The sequence below is a fragment of the Carassius auratus genome, chromosome 27, assembly GCF_003368295.1.
Source record: "Carassius auratus strain Wakin chromosome 27, ASM336829v1, whole genome shotgun sequence".
NCBI classification, from domain to species: Eukaryota; Metazoa; Chordata; class Actinopteri; order Cypriniformes; family Cyprinidae; genus Carassius; species Carassius auratus.
This window is the reverse complement of record NC_039269.1, coordinates 19,639,241-19,658,365: the sequence shown is the minus strand read 5'-3', so window position 1 is coordinate 19,658,365 and position 19,125 is coordinate 19,639,241. Positions and strand designations below refer to the sequence as shown.

Below are 19,125 nucleotides of genomic sequence, written 5' to 3'. Positions count from 1 at the left end.
CCATAAAAGTTAGCCACTGGTCTACCATTTGTACCAATGCAGTGTTAGTGGAGTGTCCTGGCTTATAAGCATGCTGTGAATTGGAGAGCAAATTATTTGATACAAAGTACTGCATCATTTGATTAAAAAGTAACTTTTCAAATATTTTGCTCAATATAGGTAAAATGTTAATTGGTCTACAATTTGATTCAGTGAGACCTAATCTATCATCTTTCACTAAAGGTATAATTTTAGACTGCTTCCAAATTTCCGGAAACACCCCACTTATCACAGATCTATTAAAAATGTGACTGATAGGCTTGCATAAGATATTAGCAACAGTTTTAAATATTTTGCCATCCAAGTGATCTATACCTGCAGTTTTTTCCTCCGGGAGAGAAAGCAACATCTTTTCAACAATTTCCTCTTTAACTGTACCAAATATCAATGAACAAGATTTATTCCTCATAATGTTCTTCACATTACTACAAGGTGAATCCTTAGGGTATGATAACATACTAGATCTTAAATTTGCAGTTTTCTTTATAAAAAAGTCATTCAAATGATTTGCTATATCTAAAGGTTTAGTGATTATTTCTGCTGCTGTTTCCAAATACATATTATAACATTTTGTTTTTTTACACATTATTTCATTTATAACTTTCCACAATTGCTTACTATTATTTGATGAGTTACTAATCTTTTGGCTAAAATATATTTTCTTTTTTAATCTATTTAATTTTGTCACTTTATTTCTCAACTTACAATAATACCTTTCATCCATATCACTTTTAGATTTTAGAGTTTCAGCTTTGGCATTATCCCTTTCCCTCATTATAGATTTTAGCTCTGCATCTAACCAAGGAGCATTATTGCTTTTTATCGACCTTTTTCTAATTGGTGCATGTTTGTCAACTATTTTCACAAACCTATCCATAAAAATACGTAAAGAAGCATTAACATCCTCCTCGTCACAAACCACCGACCAACTGGACCTCTCAACATCTTCCACAAACGCATTAGGATCGAATGTTTTATAAGACCTACGATAGACAATTCTTGCACCAAATTTAGGTAATTTAGTTTTCTTTGTTGTGATGATTAAATTATGATCACTGCATCCTACTCCAACTGAGATGACCTGTGAACACAACTCATACACATTGGTAAAAATGTGGTCAATGCATGTTGATTTAAATTTACCATTCAAAGAAATTCTTGTGGGTTGTGTAACAATCTGCTTAAGGTTAGAAGCATTAGTTATAGTAATCATCTTTCTACGTAAATAACACTTCTTTGAAAACCAATCAATGTTGAAATCCCCCAAAAGGAAGATATCTTTGGTTTGAGCAGATGCCTTCTCAATGTTATCACATATCTTTTCCAAGTAATCTATATTTGAACTGGGAGGTCGGTAACAGCAGCCCACTAAAATGGGTTTGTTAAACTGAATATTTAACTGTAACCATATCATTTCAATATCGCTGCCCATCAAATCTTCCCTTGGAGTGACTGCAATATTTTCTCTAATATAGAATGCAACACCCCCACCATTTTGATTTCTATCTTTTCTAAATAGTCTGTACCCCTCAACAGCTAGCTGTGAATTATCAAAACTGCGGTCTAAGTGTGTTTCTGATAAGGCCAATACATGAATCCCATTGGAACAGATGTTTATAATTTCATGAACCTTATTTCTGAGACTACAAATGTTCAAATGAGCTAAAACTAAACCTTTCTTAGGCAAGTTTGAAAGTAAATTTGACATATTAATAAGATTAAAACATCAAAACAAAACCATCAGGATAAGAATCTAAATAAAGGTCATAAGCAGTTAGTCAGATGCTTGCTTTTGTCCATTTGCCGGCCAAATTATAAGCTTATCATACCTTAAGCTGGCTCTTTCACCTTTCTCTCTTGCCTCTTTCAGTTTTGGCAGCAGTTCACGTCTCCTTTGCTGCACCAAATCAGAAAAGTCTTCATTGATATAAATGTTTGTACCCTTTAATTTCTTGGTGGAGGAAAGGATGCGCTGTCGGTCTTTCAATCTAAGAAGCTTCACAACAATTTTTCTTGGCTTTCTTCCCTCATGGAATTGGCCAATCCGGTGGACCCTTTCCATCTCAATTGTAGAACTATCCAGACCCAAGTTATTAGACAGCATTTGTTGAATCTTCATTTCTAATCCACTAATTGTTTCGCCTTTTTCCTCATCGATCCCATCAATTAGTAGATTAGATCTCCTTAACTGATTTTCAATGTGATCCAGCTTCTCAAACAGATCCTCCAATTCCTGCTTTGATTTTAAAATGCTGCTCTCAAATGATCGAATTTTTATATCAATGTCATTCTTCTTAGCTTTCATCTCATCCATGATGCCTTGTGTGAACTGTAGACTAGTTTTTAGTTCTTGTACATCTCTAATCACACCATCCAACCTTTTCGCATTTCCATCCATAATAATTTGAATGAAACTCTTGAAGTTGTCCTGTTGTTGTTTTAACATTTCCTTATAAAATTCTCTCTGCTGATCCATCATGTGGGTCAACACACCCATAGTTACAACTGTATCATCCTCTGATGGTTGTTTACTACCTTTGGGAGGCATGATTCCACAATCTTACCAAGATGTACTAAGATAGGAGTGGCAGGCCCACCAAACCCAGAAGCCTCTCAAACAGTTGAAACAATGAAAACAGTCCAATTCACTCGCCGCACAAGTCCAATATTCAAAATGTGAAGACTAAATGCATATATTGACCAAATGTTGACCTTAAAGTAATGGTCCAATATGTGATTACAATGATTTGTATTAGATTGTAGAGAGCTAGAGACCTCAGAGACAGAGCATGGCAGCCGACTATACCTCACTTTACTATGAAAAAGTGTGAAGAAAAATATTAATAGAACATTAACTGGAGTGTGAGAATCATTTTACTATGCTGAAGTGTAGCAAGAGATTTGTCCCTTTTTGCTTTTCCTTACATCCAGTTGTGTTTGGTGTATTTGCATGTGGCAGAATTTAGTCTACTTTGGGGCATCGTTTGATAAACTATTTGGTTGGGTTTATTACACAGACCTTGCAACCCGAGGGGAAACAGGAATTCCAGAGGGCAACAGAATCGATTGCTATGAAATATGAAAAGCTATTTTCTGGACTAAAGACTGAGGATGTTTTTTGCAGATGTGTGTTCAATAGAGCTAATGTTATGTTTTTGGCCAACCAGTGTGTAAAATATAGTGTTACAATATAGATTTAAGTAACTATAACATAAGAACAAGCTTTGTCTTATTTATTTGCTCTGTGATTAAAGGGCTGTTTAAAGTCTTTTTTCTCTTGAAGATGTCTACAGCTAAGTCATAGAATTACAGAAAAGCCGATAAAAGCTGCAAACTGTGCATGTAAAACCACATCTCTCAAATGTATGTTCAAATGAAATATAGCCTATTCTGTAATTCGAGATCACAATTTCAGACATAAGCCGTAATTTAATGCACAATTAGTTGAGAGCACAGTGCACTTCTACTATAAAATATGTGTAAATGAAACCATTTAAATGCATAAAAACTAATTTTATATCCTGTTATTTATTTCTACTGTTGATTTCTGGCCTTTTTCACATTTTTGTTCACATTTTTGTTCACTGCACGCCTCATCCATGAGTAATGTCGCAGAGGAAGCATTAACGAGTTTTGAGAAGCTGAATGAGCAATAAAACTAAAGTGAGCCCCTTTATTAAAATATCTGGAGGTCAGAAATAATAAAAAAATTGTAATTTTCACCCAGTGTTACTTGAGTCGCAAATTGCAATCTCAATTCAGTTAAGTAGAAATTAATTGTTCTCAGTTGTGTTTAAGGCACTAAAATAGTCCAGTAGGCCTAGTTAAAGAACTGCCCCCCCAACTGAGCCTGGTTTCTACCAAGGATTTTTCTCCATTCTGTCACTGATGGAGTTTCGGTTCCTTGCCGCTGTCGCCTCTGGCTTGCTTAGTTGGGGTCACTTCATCTACAGCGATATCGTTGACTTGATTGCAAATAAATTGATATACACTATTTAACTGAACAGAGATGACATCACTGAATTCATTGATGAACTGCCTTTAACTATCATTTTGCATAATGACACACTGTTTTCCTAATGAATGTTGTTCAGTTGCTTTGACACAATCTATTTTGTTTAAAGCGCTATATAAATAAAGGTGACTTGACTTGACTATAGTCAAACACATTTTTTATATAATATAATAAAGATTTCTGTGCCACCCCAGACTGGTTGCTGGCCCTTCCCTGGCCACCCCTATAAAAACATCCTCGCTTCGCCACTAGAGGTACTGTTCTGCTTATCTGTAATGATTGGAAATTTAATCCTTTACTATCTCTGAGTATCAACAGCTCCTTTGAATCACATTCAGCCACTATTACCCACCCTCTTAAAATCCATTTTATAGTTGTTTATTGATCCGACGATAGCTGCTTGCATCTCAGCATGTCTAGCAGAGATTTCTTGTTGGATGACGGACCATCACCTTTAACTCACCCGGCCTAAGAAAGAACTGCTTGTGGTTTCAGCAGACTCACCGCTTTATAAAAATTTCACCATCCACTTAGGCTCATCAACCATAACTCGTACAAAAACAGCTAGAAACCTTGGAGTTGTCATTGATGATAAGCTGAATTTCTCAGACCACATATAACTGCCCAGTCCTGCAGATTTGCTTTATACGACATTAAGATCAGGCCTTTTCTTTTAGAAAATGAAATACAACTTGTTCAAGCTCTTGTTTTGTCCAGGCTGGACTATTGCAATGCTCTTTTGGCAGGTCTTCCAGCCACTTCTTTCAAACCTCTTCAATTATTTCAAAATGCCCATGCAAGATTAATCTTTAATGAGCCGAAAAGAACACATGGCACACCTCTGTTCATCAATTTACGCTGGCTACAAGTAGCTGCTCCCATAAAATTCAAGGCATTAATGTTTGTCTTCAAAACCAGCACTGGCTATGCACCCATTTACTGTACCTACATTCAATTCTTCAGCCCTCTTGAAGCTTGTGTTCTGCAAGCAAACAACATATTATTGTACCATCTCAAATAGGCACAAAATCACTTTCACAGACTTTTTCATTAGCTGTTCCCTCCTGGTGGAATGACCTGCCCAACTCAGTCCGAGCAGCTGAGTTCTTAGCCATCTTCAGGAAATGACTTAAAACACATCTGTTCCATCTTTATTTGAACCTCTAACTCTAGCATTCTATTTTAATTCTACTTTATCTACTTTTTTTAAATAGCTATTTATTTGTTTCTATACTATCTACTTTTTTTTCCTTTGTGTGTGTGTGTGTGTGTGTATATACGGAGCGCAACACATGGCATGCAGGAAAAAATAAGGCTAAATTGTGTGCACGATTTGCTAATTAATTCCCTCAATTTGCTAAATTGTGTACACGATTTCTAAATCGAGAATGAAATAGTAAATTTTGCACACGATTTAGCAAATCGAGGGAACGAAATAGTAATTGTGTGCACGTTTTAGTACATTGAGGGAACAAATTTATATATTGTGCTTAAGTTTTAAGACATCGAGGGAAAAAATTAGTAATTTGTGCTCATTATTTATTTATTTTTTCTTGAATGTCATGTGCGGGGCTCCATAGTGTGTATGTATACTGTATGTGTGTGTATAATATATACAGTATATATAAATATATCTATCTATCTATCTACACACACACACACACACACACACACACACACGTTTGTGTGTGTATATATATTAGAATGTGTGTATAAATTAACTAAAATAAATAAATATAAATTAAAGTATGTTTTCTGTCATCTAACTAACTCTTACAATTAAACTATTTTGTACCTTTTAAAACTCACATTTTAAAACTCACTTTTAAACTCAGTGTTCTCGTTTTGCAGCATTTTCCTAGAGCTGCAGGTTTTTTTTTGTTATGTATTTAATCAACAGAAATTCCACCAACTTGCATTGCATCACCAAACTATTTAAAATGGGACAAACACCGTGAAGGTCGGACAGAAATGATCAATGATCTTGTTAAAAGTAAAAACAAATGTTCTTACAGTATGTCTATATGTTGCTATCTGACATCTTTTAAAACAGGCTGCTTGGCTGGCTTTTTTCACTAATTGGTCTTTTTTTATGTGGAGAGGATGTTCTGGACAGTTTTTTTTACTAAGTACATAATAAGTACATGATACATATTTTTCTCAAAAGACTGGAGAAGCATGCTTAGAAACAGAGACTACAGACAAGCTGAAGGTCTATAGTGCAGATAAACCAATAACTGAAACCGGCAGACACACTTTCTTATTTGCAAACTAACAACTTGCTTCTGTCTTTCCAGGTCATTGACACCCTATCAAAACTGTCTCATATGCCTTTTGCACAGCAGATAGGAATCAGGTGAGTTTGCATTTACAGTGCAAGAAAATGATCAGTTGTACACATGAAAAATCATCTTATTCTCTGAGCTAAAACAAAGAATTCTGTACCGATTTCACAGGTCATTTCCCACAGAGGAAAGCACTGAAAATGAAGACATCTATATCCATTTGGCAGATCAGATTGATAAGTATGAAGCTCTCTTAACCTAATTTGGCAGTTGTTTTGACTGGAAGCAATGATATATTAGTTTTTGACTGAAACTCATTAGCACTTGTGGTTTTAGACACCCATGTTTCGATTCAATTCATATTTTCAGTATTATATGTGATCCATAACCTATTTAGGCATTATGTGGGAGGAATGTGAATGGCTGATTAATAGTATATGTGAAAACAGGAAGTTACACTGGAATTTTCTGTAGAATCACACCCATACATACAGCAGTGCACTGATCTATTCCATTTAAAAACCAGCAGCCGCAAAGTCTGAGAGTTTTGACCAAAACTGCTGTGTAATCATACTGTGTTCATATTTTTATAGCAGTTTTGAAGTCCTAATCTGAATGTGTTTGAGTGAACAGTGAGGATCTGGAGGAAGATATTTATGACCCTGTGTATGGAGATGTGGAGGGAGGAGAGGTGTATGAAGATCTGATGAGGACAGAGGCTGCTGCGTCTGAAGCGGTACTCAAATGACTCAATACCACACACACACAAACTCTCCTAATGCATCAGTGTTGATTTCCTTTGTAAAACACCTACTACTTCTCACACACGAAATATGGTCACTTTTTCATAAGTATCTCTATGAGTAAATTCACTGTAAATAAAAAGCACCAGAACAAACAAACAAACTTGTGTCTTTAAACTGGATGGGATGCACTGTTACCCTTTAAAACTTTATTAGGTTGTGTTTTTGAAGCTGTTTTTTTTGGGGGATGGCTGCCTGTAGTCTGAATAAGTGAGCTGTGTTGACAGAAACAGGCCGAGGTGGATATCAGAAGCTGCTGTCTTCACGAGATCAAACAGACAGAAGCCAAATACACTGAGACCCTGGAGACCATCGAGAAGGTGAGATTCACATTCGCAGGATGGAGAGTTTTATCATAACATGCCTTACATCTAGTGATGGACAGCTGCTCCGCTGTTGCCAAACAATGGAGGATATAACTTTCCTACATGGAGCTAAAAAACCTTTTATTTCTGTCATAACAGTACTTTATGATTCCACTGATAAAATTCCTCTCCGCAATAGAAATCGACAAGATTTTCATCAATATACCAGTGAGTAAAGCTGACCACAATGTTTCTAAATTTTTTGTTTAAAATTTTGTCTGAAAATTCCAATAGATTTCAGTTATGTTTATATGTATATTTGTGCTTCACAGGACCTGGTTAAAGTTCACAAAAACCTACTGGCTGAGATTCAAGACTCGGTTCAAAATAAAAATGCAGAAAACCTCCACCAAATCTTCATCCTTTACAAAGACAGGTACAACTGTATACAGTATATGTTATTTTCAAGTAAAAACATCTAGACATTCCTAAAACAAGATACAAGTGATAAATAAATAATAACAAGTAAATAATAAATAATAAAATTAAAAAGGTAAACAAAAGTAACTTGAGAAGCAAAATTGTGTAAGGCTATCTATCTATCTATCTATCTATCTATCTATCTATCTATCTATCTATCTATCTATCTATCTATCTATCTATCTATCTATCTATCTATCCATCCATCTATCTATCTATCTAGTATACTGTATACACACACACACACACACACACACACACAATGTATTCCTATTACATACATTTTCTTATTTATTTATTTAGTAAATTTTATGTGAAATGTTCAGTGTTTAAAAAAAAAGCAGTTACTGTATATTGACGAAAAATGTATTAAACATGTTGGGGGGGGGGGTGATTTTGTAGAAATCTGCAGAGCTCTCATTGAGTTTCTGCAGGCCTAGTTAATATTTAATATTTCTAGAATGATATTACTAAGCACTGTGTGTGTGTGTGTGTGTGTGTGTGTGTTTTTTGCTAACATTTACCCTGTCTGCTTTAGGCTTCTGCTTTATGGAAAATACTGCAGTCATGTAGAACGCGCCATCTCTCTGTTAGACTTCATCTGTAAGGAGAAAGAGGGTGTTCGACTGAAACTAGAGGTTAAAAACAGTTAGATTTTCTGTCATAATTACATTTCATTCTCATTTTATAATCATGAACCAGAAAATATCTCTTTTTTTTATTTTTATTTTTGATGTGCTTTTCACATTACCAAATCACTAAATAATACTTTTATTTTGAGGTTTTGTCGAGCCTTCTGTTTTCCAGATTCAGTTTATTTTGTGTTGCAGGAATGTTCAAAGAGAGCCAACAATGGGAAATTCACTTTGAGGGACTTGCTTGTGGTTCCCATGCAGCGAGTGCTTAAATACCCACTACTGCTCCAGGTACGGTAACATACACACTATTAGCATTGTCCTCTCTTAACACTTTGAATTAACACTAGAGCAATGCATATGCCATTTTTTGATGAGCTTTTCTGTGTACACACTATCACAATGGCTGTGTTCATTTGTCCTACTGATATTTACCACATGGTGGAGCTCTCTGGCTAGTTTTCTCTTATTTTCTGACCAAGATACTTCATGAGCTTACAGAATTTCTTACTGCTGTAGTAAAGTTTTATTCCCCTGTTTTTAGATGAAGTACACCTTGTTCAAATCAATACAAGAGGTCATTATATTCAAGTCAATGTGAAACTTTAGTCAAAACCCGTTTTACATCAATAACTTCTGAGCATCACATATCCAAAGAAATCTAAGAGGGACTTGATTTTATCCATTGGGAACTTTTTTGCAATGTTTTTCAAACTGACAGAAGATGAGTGACTTATGAGGTATAAATGCTGTTAAATAGTGAAGTTATGAAATCTGGCAGGATAGGGTTGATTCTGAAGTCATCTGATCAACTTTGAAGTCAGTCTCTCAAACCCTCTAGCAGCAGCATACATTTGAACCGTATTGAACAGAAAGGTCTTGAATAAAATGTTTTTTTTTTCTCTTTCTTTCCTTGAGAATTAGAAAGATCAATGTACCAGGTGGATTTGATTTCCATCCAGCTAGATTTAGAATTGAAAGTGAGTCTGCATCTTGGTGTATGGATAGATTTTAAAGGGAAAGTTTACCCAAAATGTAAATAATTTATGATTTTCCAAACCTGTATGGCTTGATTTTTTTTTTTTTCCTTGTGGAACACAATATATATATTTAATTATTATTATTATTATTATTTCTCCATGTAATGAAATTCACTTAGGCCTAATGGTGTTTAGACCTTTCTGACTTTCAAAATATATATTTTTTTGTCACAAATGTTTACATTTTGAGTAGGCTATATTTGCTGATAATCTTTGAACTACTTTTCCTAAAATGACCACTAGAGGCGCTATGACCAAACAAATCTATCAGCCTTACTCTGCCAGAAAACAAACACAAAAGCAAAATAAATTTCCTAAGTGAGCAATTTCAAAGAATTTTGTAACACAAACTAATTTAATGTGTATATATTACACTGATTAACTTACTCACTATCCAATAGTTAGCAATCTTATATGAAATAGAAGTGGCTTCTTTTGTCTTTCTAGATGAATTTACTGTTAATTTACAATAAATACCATGTTTCCTAATAAGCCAAATGGCATTTATTATGTTAAATGTGGAGACGGCATACCTGTGTGTAAATACTATAATCATCACAGTTACTACATTAATCCATGCTAAGGTTTTGTACAAGAGAGGTCCTTCACCACAGGACAGAGATGGCATAAGAACAGAAGTGAGTGAACAAGTGTTAGAGACGTGTGTCGTCACACACCTGCCAACCTGACACACACACACACACACACACACACAAACAAAAGCAGGGACAGGTGGCAGTGTATCTAACACTCTGCCCCATGCAGTCCTGTTCTCAAGCACATTGTGTCCACTTCATCTGGAATGACGCAAACATACTTTTTAATATCCTATTTTTTTTATATAATAGAGCCTCCAAATCACCTGACATCTAATTTTTACAAACCCAGTATTAACTACATAAATATGTTGTTTCATATCTGATACAGATTTATTTTCTCATCACTGTGATACTAAATTATTTTAGTATGATACCCCACAATACCAATTCAAAATATTTTTCTTCACATTTTTTAAATTGTTAATTTGTTTTAAATACATGTCTGTATGGTTTTTATTTAATTGTATTTTATTTCCGTTAATTGTATTTTTTATTAAGTAACAAAAATGTACACAGTCGGCACAAAAGAATCAGATTTCATAATTTGAAAAAATAAAATAAAAATAAAATAAAATAAAAAATCGAATACAAATCACCAGTCTAGGAAGTTATGAAAGGCTAGGTGCACGTCCTCACACACACATTCCCAAACACACACACTTGAGCTTCCATCAAAGTCACAGCAGCGGTCTGGGTCAGAATGTAAATCTGGAAAGAGTGCTGAACTTTCTAATCACCTTGTTTACTCGCTGCGATTGGGCTGTTTGTCTCTCGCCAGAAGAATTCGATTGCTCTCTGAAAACAAATGCATGTTTCTGATGAGCTGCACAGATTTCACACTTGGAACAACACCATTTCTCTCCCAGCGTGTCTGTGTGCTCACTAGGCTGTTTGCGCACAAATCCAAAGGCCAGATTTGTTTATCAAGTTAATTAGTTACGTTATAGTGTGGATCTCGAAAGGTTCTGTCGACGTTCTTCTCCATATCGTGGAATAAATCTGGTTCAAATCAAATTGTCTGGCATTCCCTCAAAACTGACCTGGCGTGCTCATTGGAAACTTGGCACCGTGGTCACTTTCTGTCCTGGGGTTTTTCAGACGTTTTTAGTGAAGCAGTCTAGTCTTAACTCTTCAGAGTTTTTCGTGATGATGTTGTGTCTTCATTCCATGACAGAACAGGGGATGAACTATTTTTTTCCAAAGAAAAATGTGTTTATGATAAAAAAAACAAAAGGAAAGTTACAGAAAATTTCTTGTTTAAAATATACATAAAATTCTTAGAGATATGCTTTAAATAGTTTTCAAAAACGTTTTTACATTTATACAAAAATATTTAATTTGTTCCATTTATTTTAAAAATCAATAAGCACTTTTGTACAGAGCCACACACATGAGAACAAGATATTGTGGCCACAAACTAAACCAAAATGAGGGACCTTATTAGTACAGCATGGCCATGATTTACCCAAAATGATGGAGAGAATTAATAAAATGTGTGATATCTCTTTTTTTCCTGGCGTCATGTGCGTAGGTCTGTTTCTAATTCATTGTTTAATGGATTTCTTATAAGAAATATTAAAATACTATGCCAAACTGCTTCTTTCATTTCAAGAATTTCACTGTTAATATATATATATATATATTATTATTATTATTATTTGTGATATCTGGACAGTATTATCACAACATCATGACTCCAAAAAGTATATATATATATATATATAAAAAAAAAACATGCTCATCTTAAAAAAGTGAATTCAACTAATTTTTCTCTCATTTTTTTAATATAGGAATTGGTGAAATATACTAATGACAACACAGAAAAGAGCAACCTGCGATTAGCCCTTGATGCCATGAGAGTAAGTATACATTTCTTATGGAATCTACAGCAAAATCTTTCAGAAAATACAGATTTAAAGATTTTGAGACATTATAAAATTATTAAATAGATTATTAAAGGCTCAAAAAACACATTAAATGTCTTTACAAGTCCAATTTAATGTATTTCCTACTGAACCTGAATGTTTGGCAGAGCTTTTCCCTTTTAAACTTGCCAATACACTTTCATTTTGTCGCATTCATGAACCACGGATGGCTACTTGCTAACTGGTTGCAAGTTGTATGTAGATTTTAAGAAGACACATATAGGCTAAAAGCCACAAAACTTTCATCATTACCAGCCATGATTTCTCTTTAGCTTTTCCATCAGTATAAGATCATTCCTGCGTGTAGCCTGCTTGGTAATGTTTTCTTTAATATTGATGAGATTCTAGTATGTGAAGTGATGTCAACAGCTCGTTTCAGTCTCACTGGCAGAGTAGGTGGAAAGCAGATTAATGGCTATGTGAGACGCCGTAATGGAACAGAGGCCTGCGATGATTTAATTTGCTGGAATTATCATTTGAGTGGTGATTGGTTTAGCTGGATGGGAGCTGTGAGAGTTGCTCAGACAGGGACTGAGCTCATCTACCTGCCTGCCTGTAAAATGGTGTGTTTAATCGAGACTCGCAAGTGAGAGTTTGAGCAGAGGCTGCCTTTTAAAAATGGAAATCAGCCGAGATCCACGTCATCCAAGTGGGGTCCTTTGAAAGACCTCTTTCAGTATTTGGAGATGTTTGTACTCGCTGATGAAATGAGATAATGTCCTGATTTAGAGATAAATATTGGATATATTTTTTTCATTTAAAACGTGATATTTATGATTTGATATATTTTCATCTAAACCACTAGATGGCACAAAAATGTGGCGTAGCATTTTTCAAAACATCCTCTTTTCAAGATGCCCCTGCAAATTTGGCTGATCCTTGACGAGATCGACTGATTCTGTGTTTACTTGATCTAATATTTTATGTTTTTTTTTTTTTAAATTGTAGATTTAAGCAGCAAATGAAAATCGCTAAAATTAATAGATATATTTAGATGGTAACCTTCACATATTATTTTGGGTGTAAATTTCCATGAAAGATATTAATTATATCATATAATAAAATATCATGTTGTTACTTCTGTAAATCTATATTCAATTATTATGGGATCTCCTTTAATGGTTTCGGAATCTTTATTTTTTTTAAATGATTTAGTTTTTGTATAAAAAAATTATATATATATATATATATATATATATATATATATATATATATATATATATATATATATATATATATATATATATAATTAACATTTTAATGACATTATTGAACTAAAATGTATTATTTTATTTTTCAAAATAAGCAGGAAATAGTGCAAACTTTGCTAAAGTGATTGTTTTGAACAAGTATTAACTTGTATTTTATAAAAAAAAAATACTAATCTGATTAGTAACAGATAAATAGTGCAGAAATTGAATTATTTCACAAACACACACACACACATATATATTACTTTTGATAAAGTTAATTCCTCCATGCTAAATAGTTTTCTTTTTATTTAGTATGGATGCATTAAAATGATTCAGAAATGGCTATAAAAACATTTATAATGTTCTATAAATGCTGTTCTTTTGAATTTTCTATTCATTAAATATCATGGTTTGCACCAAAATACACTATGTTGCCAAAAATATTGGGACACCCCCTTCACTTCCAGGCACTTCCATAACATTTAAAGTCACACCAGAGGTGTTCAACTACAAGACTTGCTTTATGCAGACCAATCAAGTTCTTCCACACTGAATCAATCAATCATTTCTTTCTGAACCTTGTCTTATACACAGAAGCATTGTCTTGTTCGAATAGAAAAGGGTCCTGTCTAAACTGTTGCTATAAAATTAGAAACACAATTCCCTAAAATATCATTATATCTGTATTCCTTAAGCATTAAGAATTGTTCTCATGGAAATTATGTTAAACAAAAAAAATGTTTATTGAGCAGCAAATCAGCATATCAGAATTATTTCTAAAAGATCTTGTGACAATGAAGAGTAATGGCTACCCCCCCTCCCTAAATTTGTATATATATGATATGTGCATAAATCAAGGTCAGTTTTCTTTTCGTTCATTTAAACAGGACTTAGGCCAGTATGTAAATGAGGTGAAAAGAGACGTTGAGACTCTGAGGGAGATTGATCAGTATCAGAGATCCATTGATAATTTGGTAAGTTGTACATAATAAACATGACCTCTGCTTTGAAAAGCGTAGTTTACTCATGTCGTCATTGTTTTCCTGTCTGTCCATGAATGTCCCTTCACAGAACCAGTCCTTACTTTCTTATGGAAGACCGAAGGGGGACGGTGAAGTCCGTTTGGTGTCAAAAGTGGACAAGCGCAGACAGGACAGGTGAGGCTTAAGGCAAAAACCTTTACTGCAATTCACTCTTGTTTTTACTTTCATGTCATGTCATGATGCGTGAATTTTGCAGACATATTTTTTTGTTCGACGTCGCTGTAATTGTCTGCAAGAGGCGCGGGGACAACTATGAGATGAAGGAAGTAATCGACCTCAACCATTTCAAGATCACCAATAACCCCACTACTGATAAGGACTGCAGAAAGGTCAGGCTCAGACAACTGCACCCAGACATCAAACCGTCATATTTTTCTCATGATCCCAGCATCTGCTATTCATCACATTGTTCCATTCTGAAGGGTTTTATAGGGATCGGACCAGCACAATTCAAGTGTTCTGTAGAATAGAAATCCCTCTGATACTTGCCTTCTCCACAGATGGCTCCAGTAACTCTCCTTTAGATCTCCTTTGAGCTGTTAGAGTGTCATAGAATAAAGTCTTGCTGATTTTTTCCCACTCTGTTAAATGTTTATGTCCTTTAGTTTGCCGTAGGATATTCCAGTAATATCCAAACCATTTTAAGGGCAGTGTGACTTACCAAAGTGCATTTTTATGTAAATTAGTTGTGCTGTTGTAAGCTCTTTAAAACCGCTCAAGTCAGTAAAATGTTCACATGCAGAACATAGGAAAGGTTGAGGTCTTTGTCATTTCTGATCAAATACATGTGTTAAAATGTTCTTGGATCAAGTAAATAATGCTAAAAAAAAAGAAAACAACAACAAACAAATGTTTGAACAACTTTCAGGTACTACTGCTTCTCATTGCAGCTTTTCATTTACAATGTAATCTTTTTTTTCCCTCTATTTTTAAGTCAACAGATATAGATAGCAGCTGAGCTGGATTAATGCATTTCTCCATTTAAATAGGCTTATTAAAAAAGATTTTGTAAGCGTTGTCTCCTGAGATGAGCAATCATGCAATGCCCTTTTGTTGCGGTCTTTGCTCTCCATATACATTTTCTTATTTAATTTTAAATATATTTAAAATGTAATAAATAATATAATCATAAAATTTTGCATAGCATGTACTTAATTTTATATATAGATATGTGACCCTGGACCACAAAAACAGTCTTAAGTCGCCAGGGTATATTTTTAGCAATAGCCAAAAAAAGATTGTACTGTATGGGTCAAAATTATAGATTTTTCTTTTATGCAAAAAATCATTAGGATATTAAGTACAGATCATGTTCCATGAAGATATTTTGTACATTTCCTACCATAAATATATCAAAACTTAATTTTGGATTAATAATATGCATTGCTAATAATTAATTTGGACAATTTTAAAGGTGATTTTCTCAGGATTTAGATTTTTTGCACCCTCAGATTCCAGATTTTCAAATAGTTGTATCTCAGCCAAATATTGTCCGATCCTAAAAGCATATTTATTTTGCTTTCAGATGATGTATAAATCTCAGTTTCAAAAATTGGCACTTAAGATTGGCTTCGTGGTCCAGGGTCACACACACACATGCGCGCAGACACACACACACACACACGCACACACATATATGCATGAGTGTGTGAACTGTGAGTCAACACATGAGTCACTTGTCATTCATCAACCTGAGATTTTAACAGCCAGGCCATAAAGAAAAAAAAAAAAAAAACAGCCTGTCCCTTGGACTGTAATGGTGAATGTAACTAAGATCAGGCTGAGGAGCACATCGCAGTCTGTGCTAGACAGATGTTACTGCTCTTTATGAGGGTTGATGGATGGTGACGGATTGCTGCAGCATGTCAAGTCAAATTCTGCATGCTGAACCAACAGCTGTGGAAAGACTTGGTTGCTTTTGATGATAAACAGTCTAAAGCCTGTGTTCATTGTGCAGAGTTTTCCATGTCATGTGAATCAGAAGTGGCCTTAGTAAGTGTAGTCTGTATAGAGGTTGCAGAGCTGTGTACTCCGATCGATGGGTTTTTTTCAGTTTGTAAAGGTGGACAGCTCAACCTCAGGTTACTTTTAGTTTCTGATGTTCTTTTGGGGCTTGGCAATAGTGATACAGATGTAAAAATAATGTAGATATGTCTTTAAACTTTTGATATTTTTTTCTCTTTTATGCCTTTCACCAAAAGGAAGGTTTCTTCTGAACAGATGGTCTGGTGAAATCTGTCTCAAGGAGACCTTGGGCAGGCAAAGCCCCGCTGGCTTTTCTGTTTGAAGTGCCTTTCTGCCCCTCCTCAGGACACATACACATACTTTATACACTGAAGGATCTTATTCCTTTACATCTTTGACAAGACCTGTACACAACTGCAGACTGTCTGCAAAACACATGCACATGGAGATACTATATAAAAATACAGTAAAACTTCACAACAACCGTCATTGATAACTTTCATAAATATTACATACTGTTCACAACTGTAGTTTTAGAGGAAAGAAAAGTTACTGATGCCACAATCTTTGGTTTGCTTGTTTATATTGCAAACATACTAGGGCTTGAACTTTAAAAAAGAAAAAAAACCTGGTGTGCAGTTTCATTGACTGCAGTGACTTTAACCAGAAATCTTGTGTGGATTTTATTAAAAAAATTACAATTATAAATTGGCTGATGTTTTTTTCACAGATTAACTGAAAGATGAGTATTTATTCATATTTTGAATTAGCTTAAACAGTTTTTTTCAATACATTTTAGTTCAAGTTTAAATAACTCGTATGTTTTCGTCATTTTTATTACTTTTTAAAATATTTCTCTTTAGGTTCAATTTATTTGTATAGCAGTTGTATAAATTTTTGTGTTCAATCATATGACTTATTTCATCTAGGTGCTTGAAAACACTTAATTTTAAGTTTTTAATCTAATATTTTAATTTATTTGCAATTGCAGAAAAATAAATGGTTTATAGTTTTAGCTTTAGTTAACAATAACACACTGGACTGGTTAGCGGCTAGGGTGGGATGCTGCAACATAACCCTCAGTAGTGTGCATAAATGCTACACCACACAAACTTACACATGAAAACACATTCACACACACACACACACACACACACACACACACACACACACACGCGCGCGCACACACACACACACACACACACACACACACACACTAGTTCGTGATGAATGTGTCCACTCCCCCAAGGTTGCCTCTGGCTGTCTATTGCTGTGTAAAATAAAATGAGCCCCATTTTCCCTCACCCACCAACCCTCACTGCCATCACCCATCACAACTTTTAGCCAAACTCCATAACCCCTTAATATTCTAATACAGCAAATGCATGTTGTTATTATTATTTTTATATATATATATATATATATATATATATATATATATATATATATATATATATATATATATATATATATATATATATATATATATAATTTTTTTTTTTTTTGAGGTATATCCATATTGAAAAACTAGATCTTTACATGTAAGTCACATTTTTATTTTGAAGCAGCTATTTTTCTATTTGTCTTGTCCTCTGGCAGTGGTGCCATGGGTTCTACCTCACTCAACAACAGGGGCAGAATGGGTTTGAGTTCCTGTTCAAGACAAAAGAGCTGAAGAAGAAATGGCTGGACCAGTTTGAGATGGCCATGTGAGTTTCAAACCCCAAATCACAATTCCCAAACCTGAACTTTTTTTGTTTAAAAAAACACAGAAGGTATAAATGTGTAAATTTTAAATTCAGTGCTGTATATTTGGTACTGTTCTGTGACGTTTGACAAACTCAGAATCCCAGGAAAGCAGGATCTAAATGCAAGGGGTACTTTATTGAACTAAACTAACAATGACATAAAGTGGCATGGTTAGTTAACTGGGGTTTATATACTCACAGGGGAAGACAATCAAGGGAACAAGTCAACAAAAAGACTACAAAGGGACAAAGACCAGACACCAAAACTGAAACACAACTTTAACATGAAAGTCCAATACAATTTCTTACAAATGCAGTTTTTCACTTCGCAAGATGTTAACTGATGGACTGAAGTTGTGTCAATTACTTGTCAATTAATTCTTTTTTATAATTTTTTTTTTTATCATCCATTTGAACTCTCATTTTGATGGCACCCATTCACTGCAGTTAATCCACTGCTGAGCAAGTTATGTAATGCTAAATTTCCCCACATGTATTCTGATCTGTTCTGGTTTACAATATGTCATAATGGACCACTTTTATGAGGGTGAGTAAATGACAAAAATATACATTTTAAATGAAATGAATCTGAGGTGACCTGTCACACTGCATTCAAATGCTCCCTGGAACTTTGGTCAATGCAATTTCAGAGTAGTGCACATGACAATATGAATCTACTTTTTTAAGTAAAGAAAGAGGATCTTACTTTCAATAAGGCATTCAAGGCATTTTTATGTTAAGCATCTTCATCATTTGATGTCAAGCATCTTACTTTGTTCTAGTACATTGTGACATCCTGTGCCTGAGATGTTGAGATTTGATAGCACAATGTATTTAATGTGGAAGAAATGAAAAGAGAGACGGAGAGGAAAACTAAAAAGAGTTCTGATTTAGAAATTGTGTAGGTTAAAGAGGATATGCCATCCCTTGTGCCGAGAGTCTGTAATGAGGTCTCCTCTCTCGCTTGATATATATGTCAGCCTTTAAAAAATTGTCCCTGTACATGCACGTATGCATGTGGTTGACTGCGTGATGATCTGAAGGGTGCAT

General features: G+C 34.5%; 1 protein-coding gene across 5 annotated transcripts in view; it reads left to right on the top strand.

The window, feature by feature from the left end:
- The window catches only part of LOC113045773 (guanine nucleotide exchange factor VAV3-like), a 64,095-nt gene that overhangs the window by 12,583 nt on the left and 32,387 nt on the right, over positions 1–19,125 (top strand). For 4 of the 5 annotated variants that reach the window (XM_026206413.1, XM_026206410.1, XM_026206412.1 and 1 more), the window contains exons 3-15: positions 6,352–6,410; positions 6,511–6,579; positions 6,973–7,075; positions 7,370–7,462; positions 7,607–7,675; positions 7,780–7,883; positions 8,466–8,565; positions 8,758–8,853; positions 11,992–12,060; positions 14,207–14,293; positions 14,391–14,476; positions 14,559–14,691; positions 17,927–18,036. In XM_026206413.1, coding sequence (XP_026062198.1) covers positions 6,352–6,410; positions 6,511–6,579; positions 6,973–7,075; positions 7,370–7,462; positions 7,607–7,675; positions 7,780–7,883; positions 8,466–8,565; positions 8,758–8,853; positions 11,992–12,060; positions 14,207–14,293; positions 14,391–14,476; positions 14,559–14,691; positions 17,927–18,036 — 1,178 coding nt within the window. The remainder of the gene's footprint in view (positions 1–6,351; positions 6,411–6,510; positions 6,580–6,972; positions 7,076–7,369; positions 7,463–7,606; positions 7,676–7,779; positions 7,884–8,465; positions 8,566–8,757; positions 8,854–11,991; positions 12,061–14,206; positions 14,294–14,390; positions 14,477–14,558; positions 14,692–17,926; positions 18,037–19,125) is intronic. The other variant, XM_026206411.1, reaches the window with a different exon arrangement.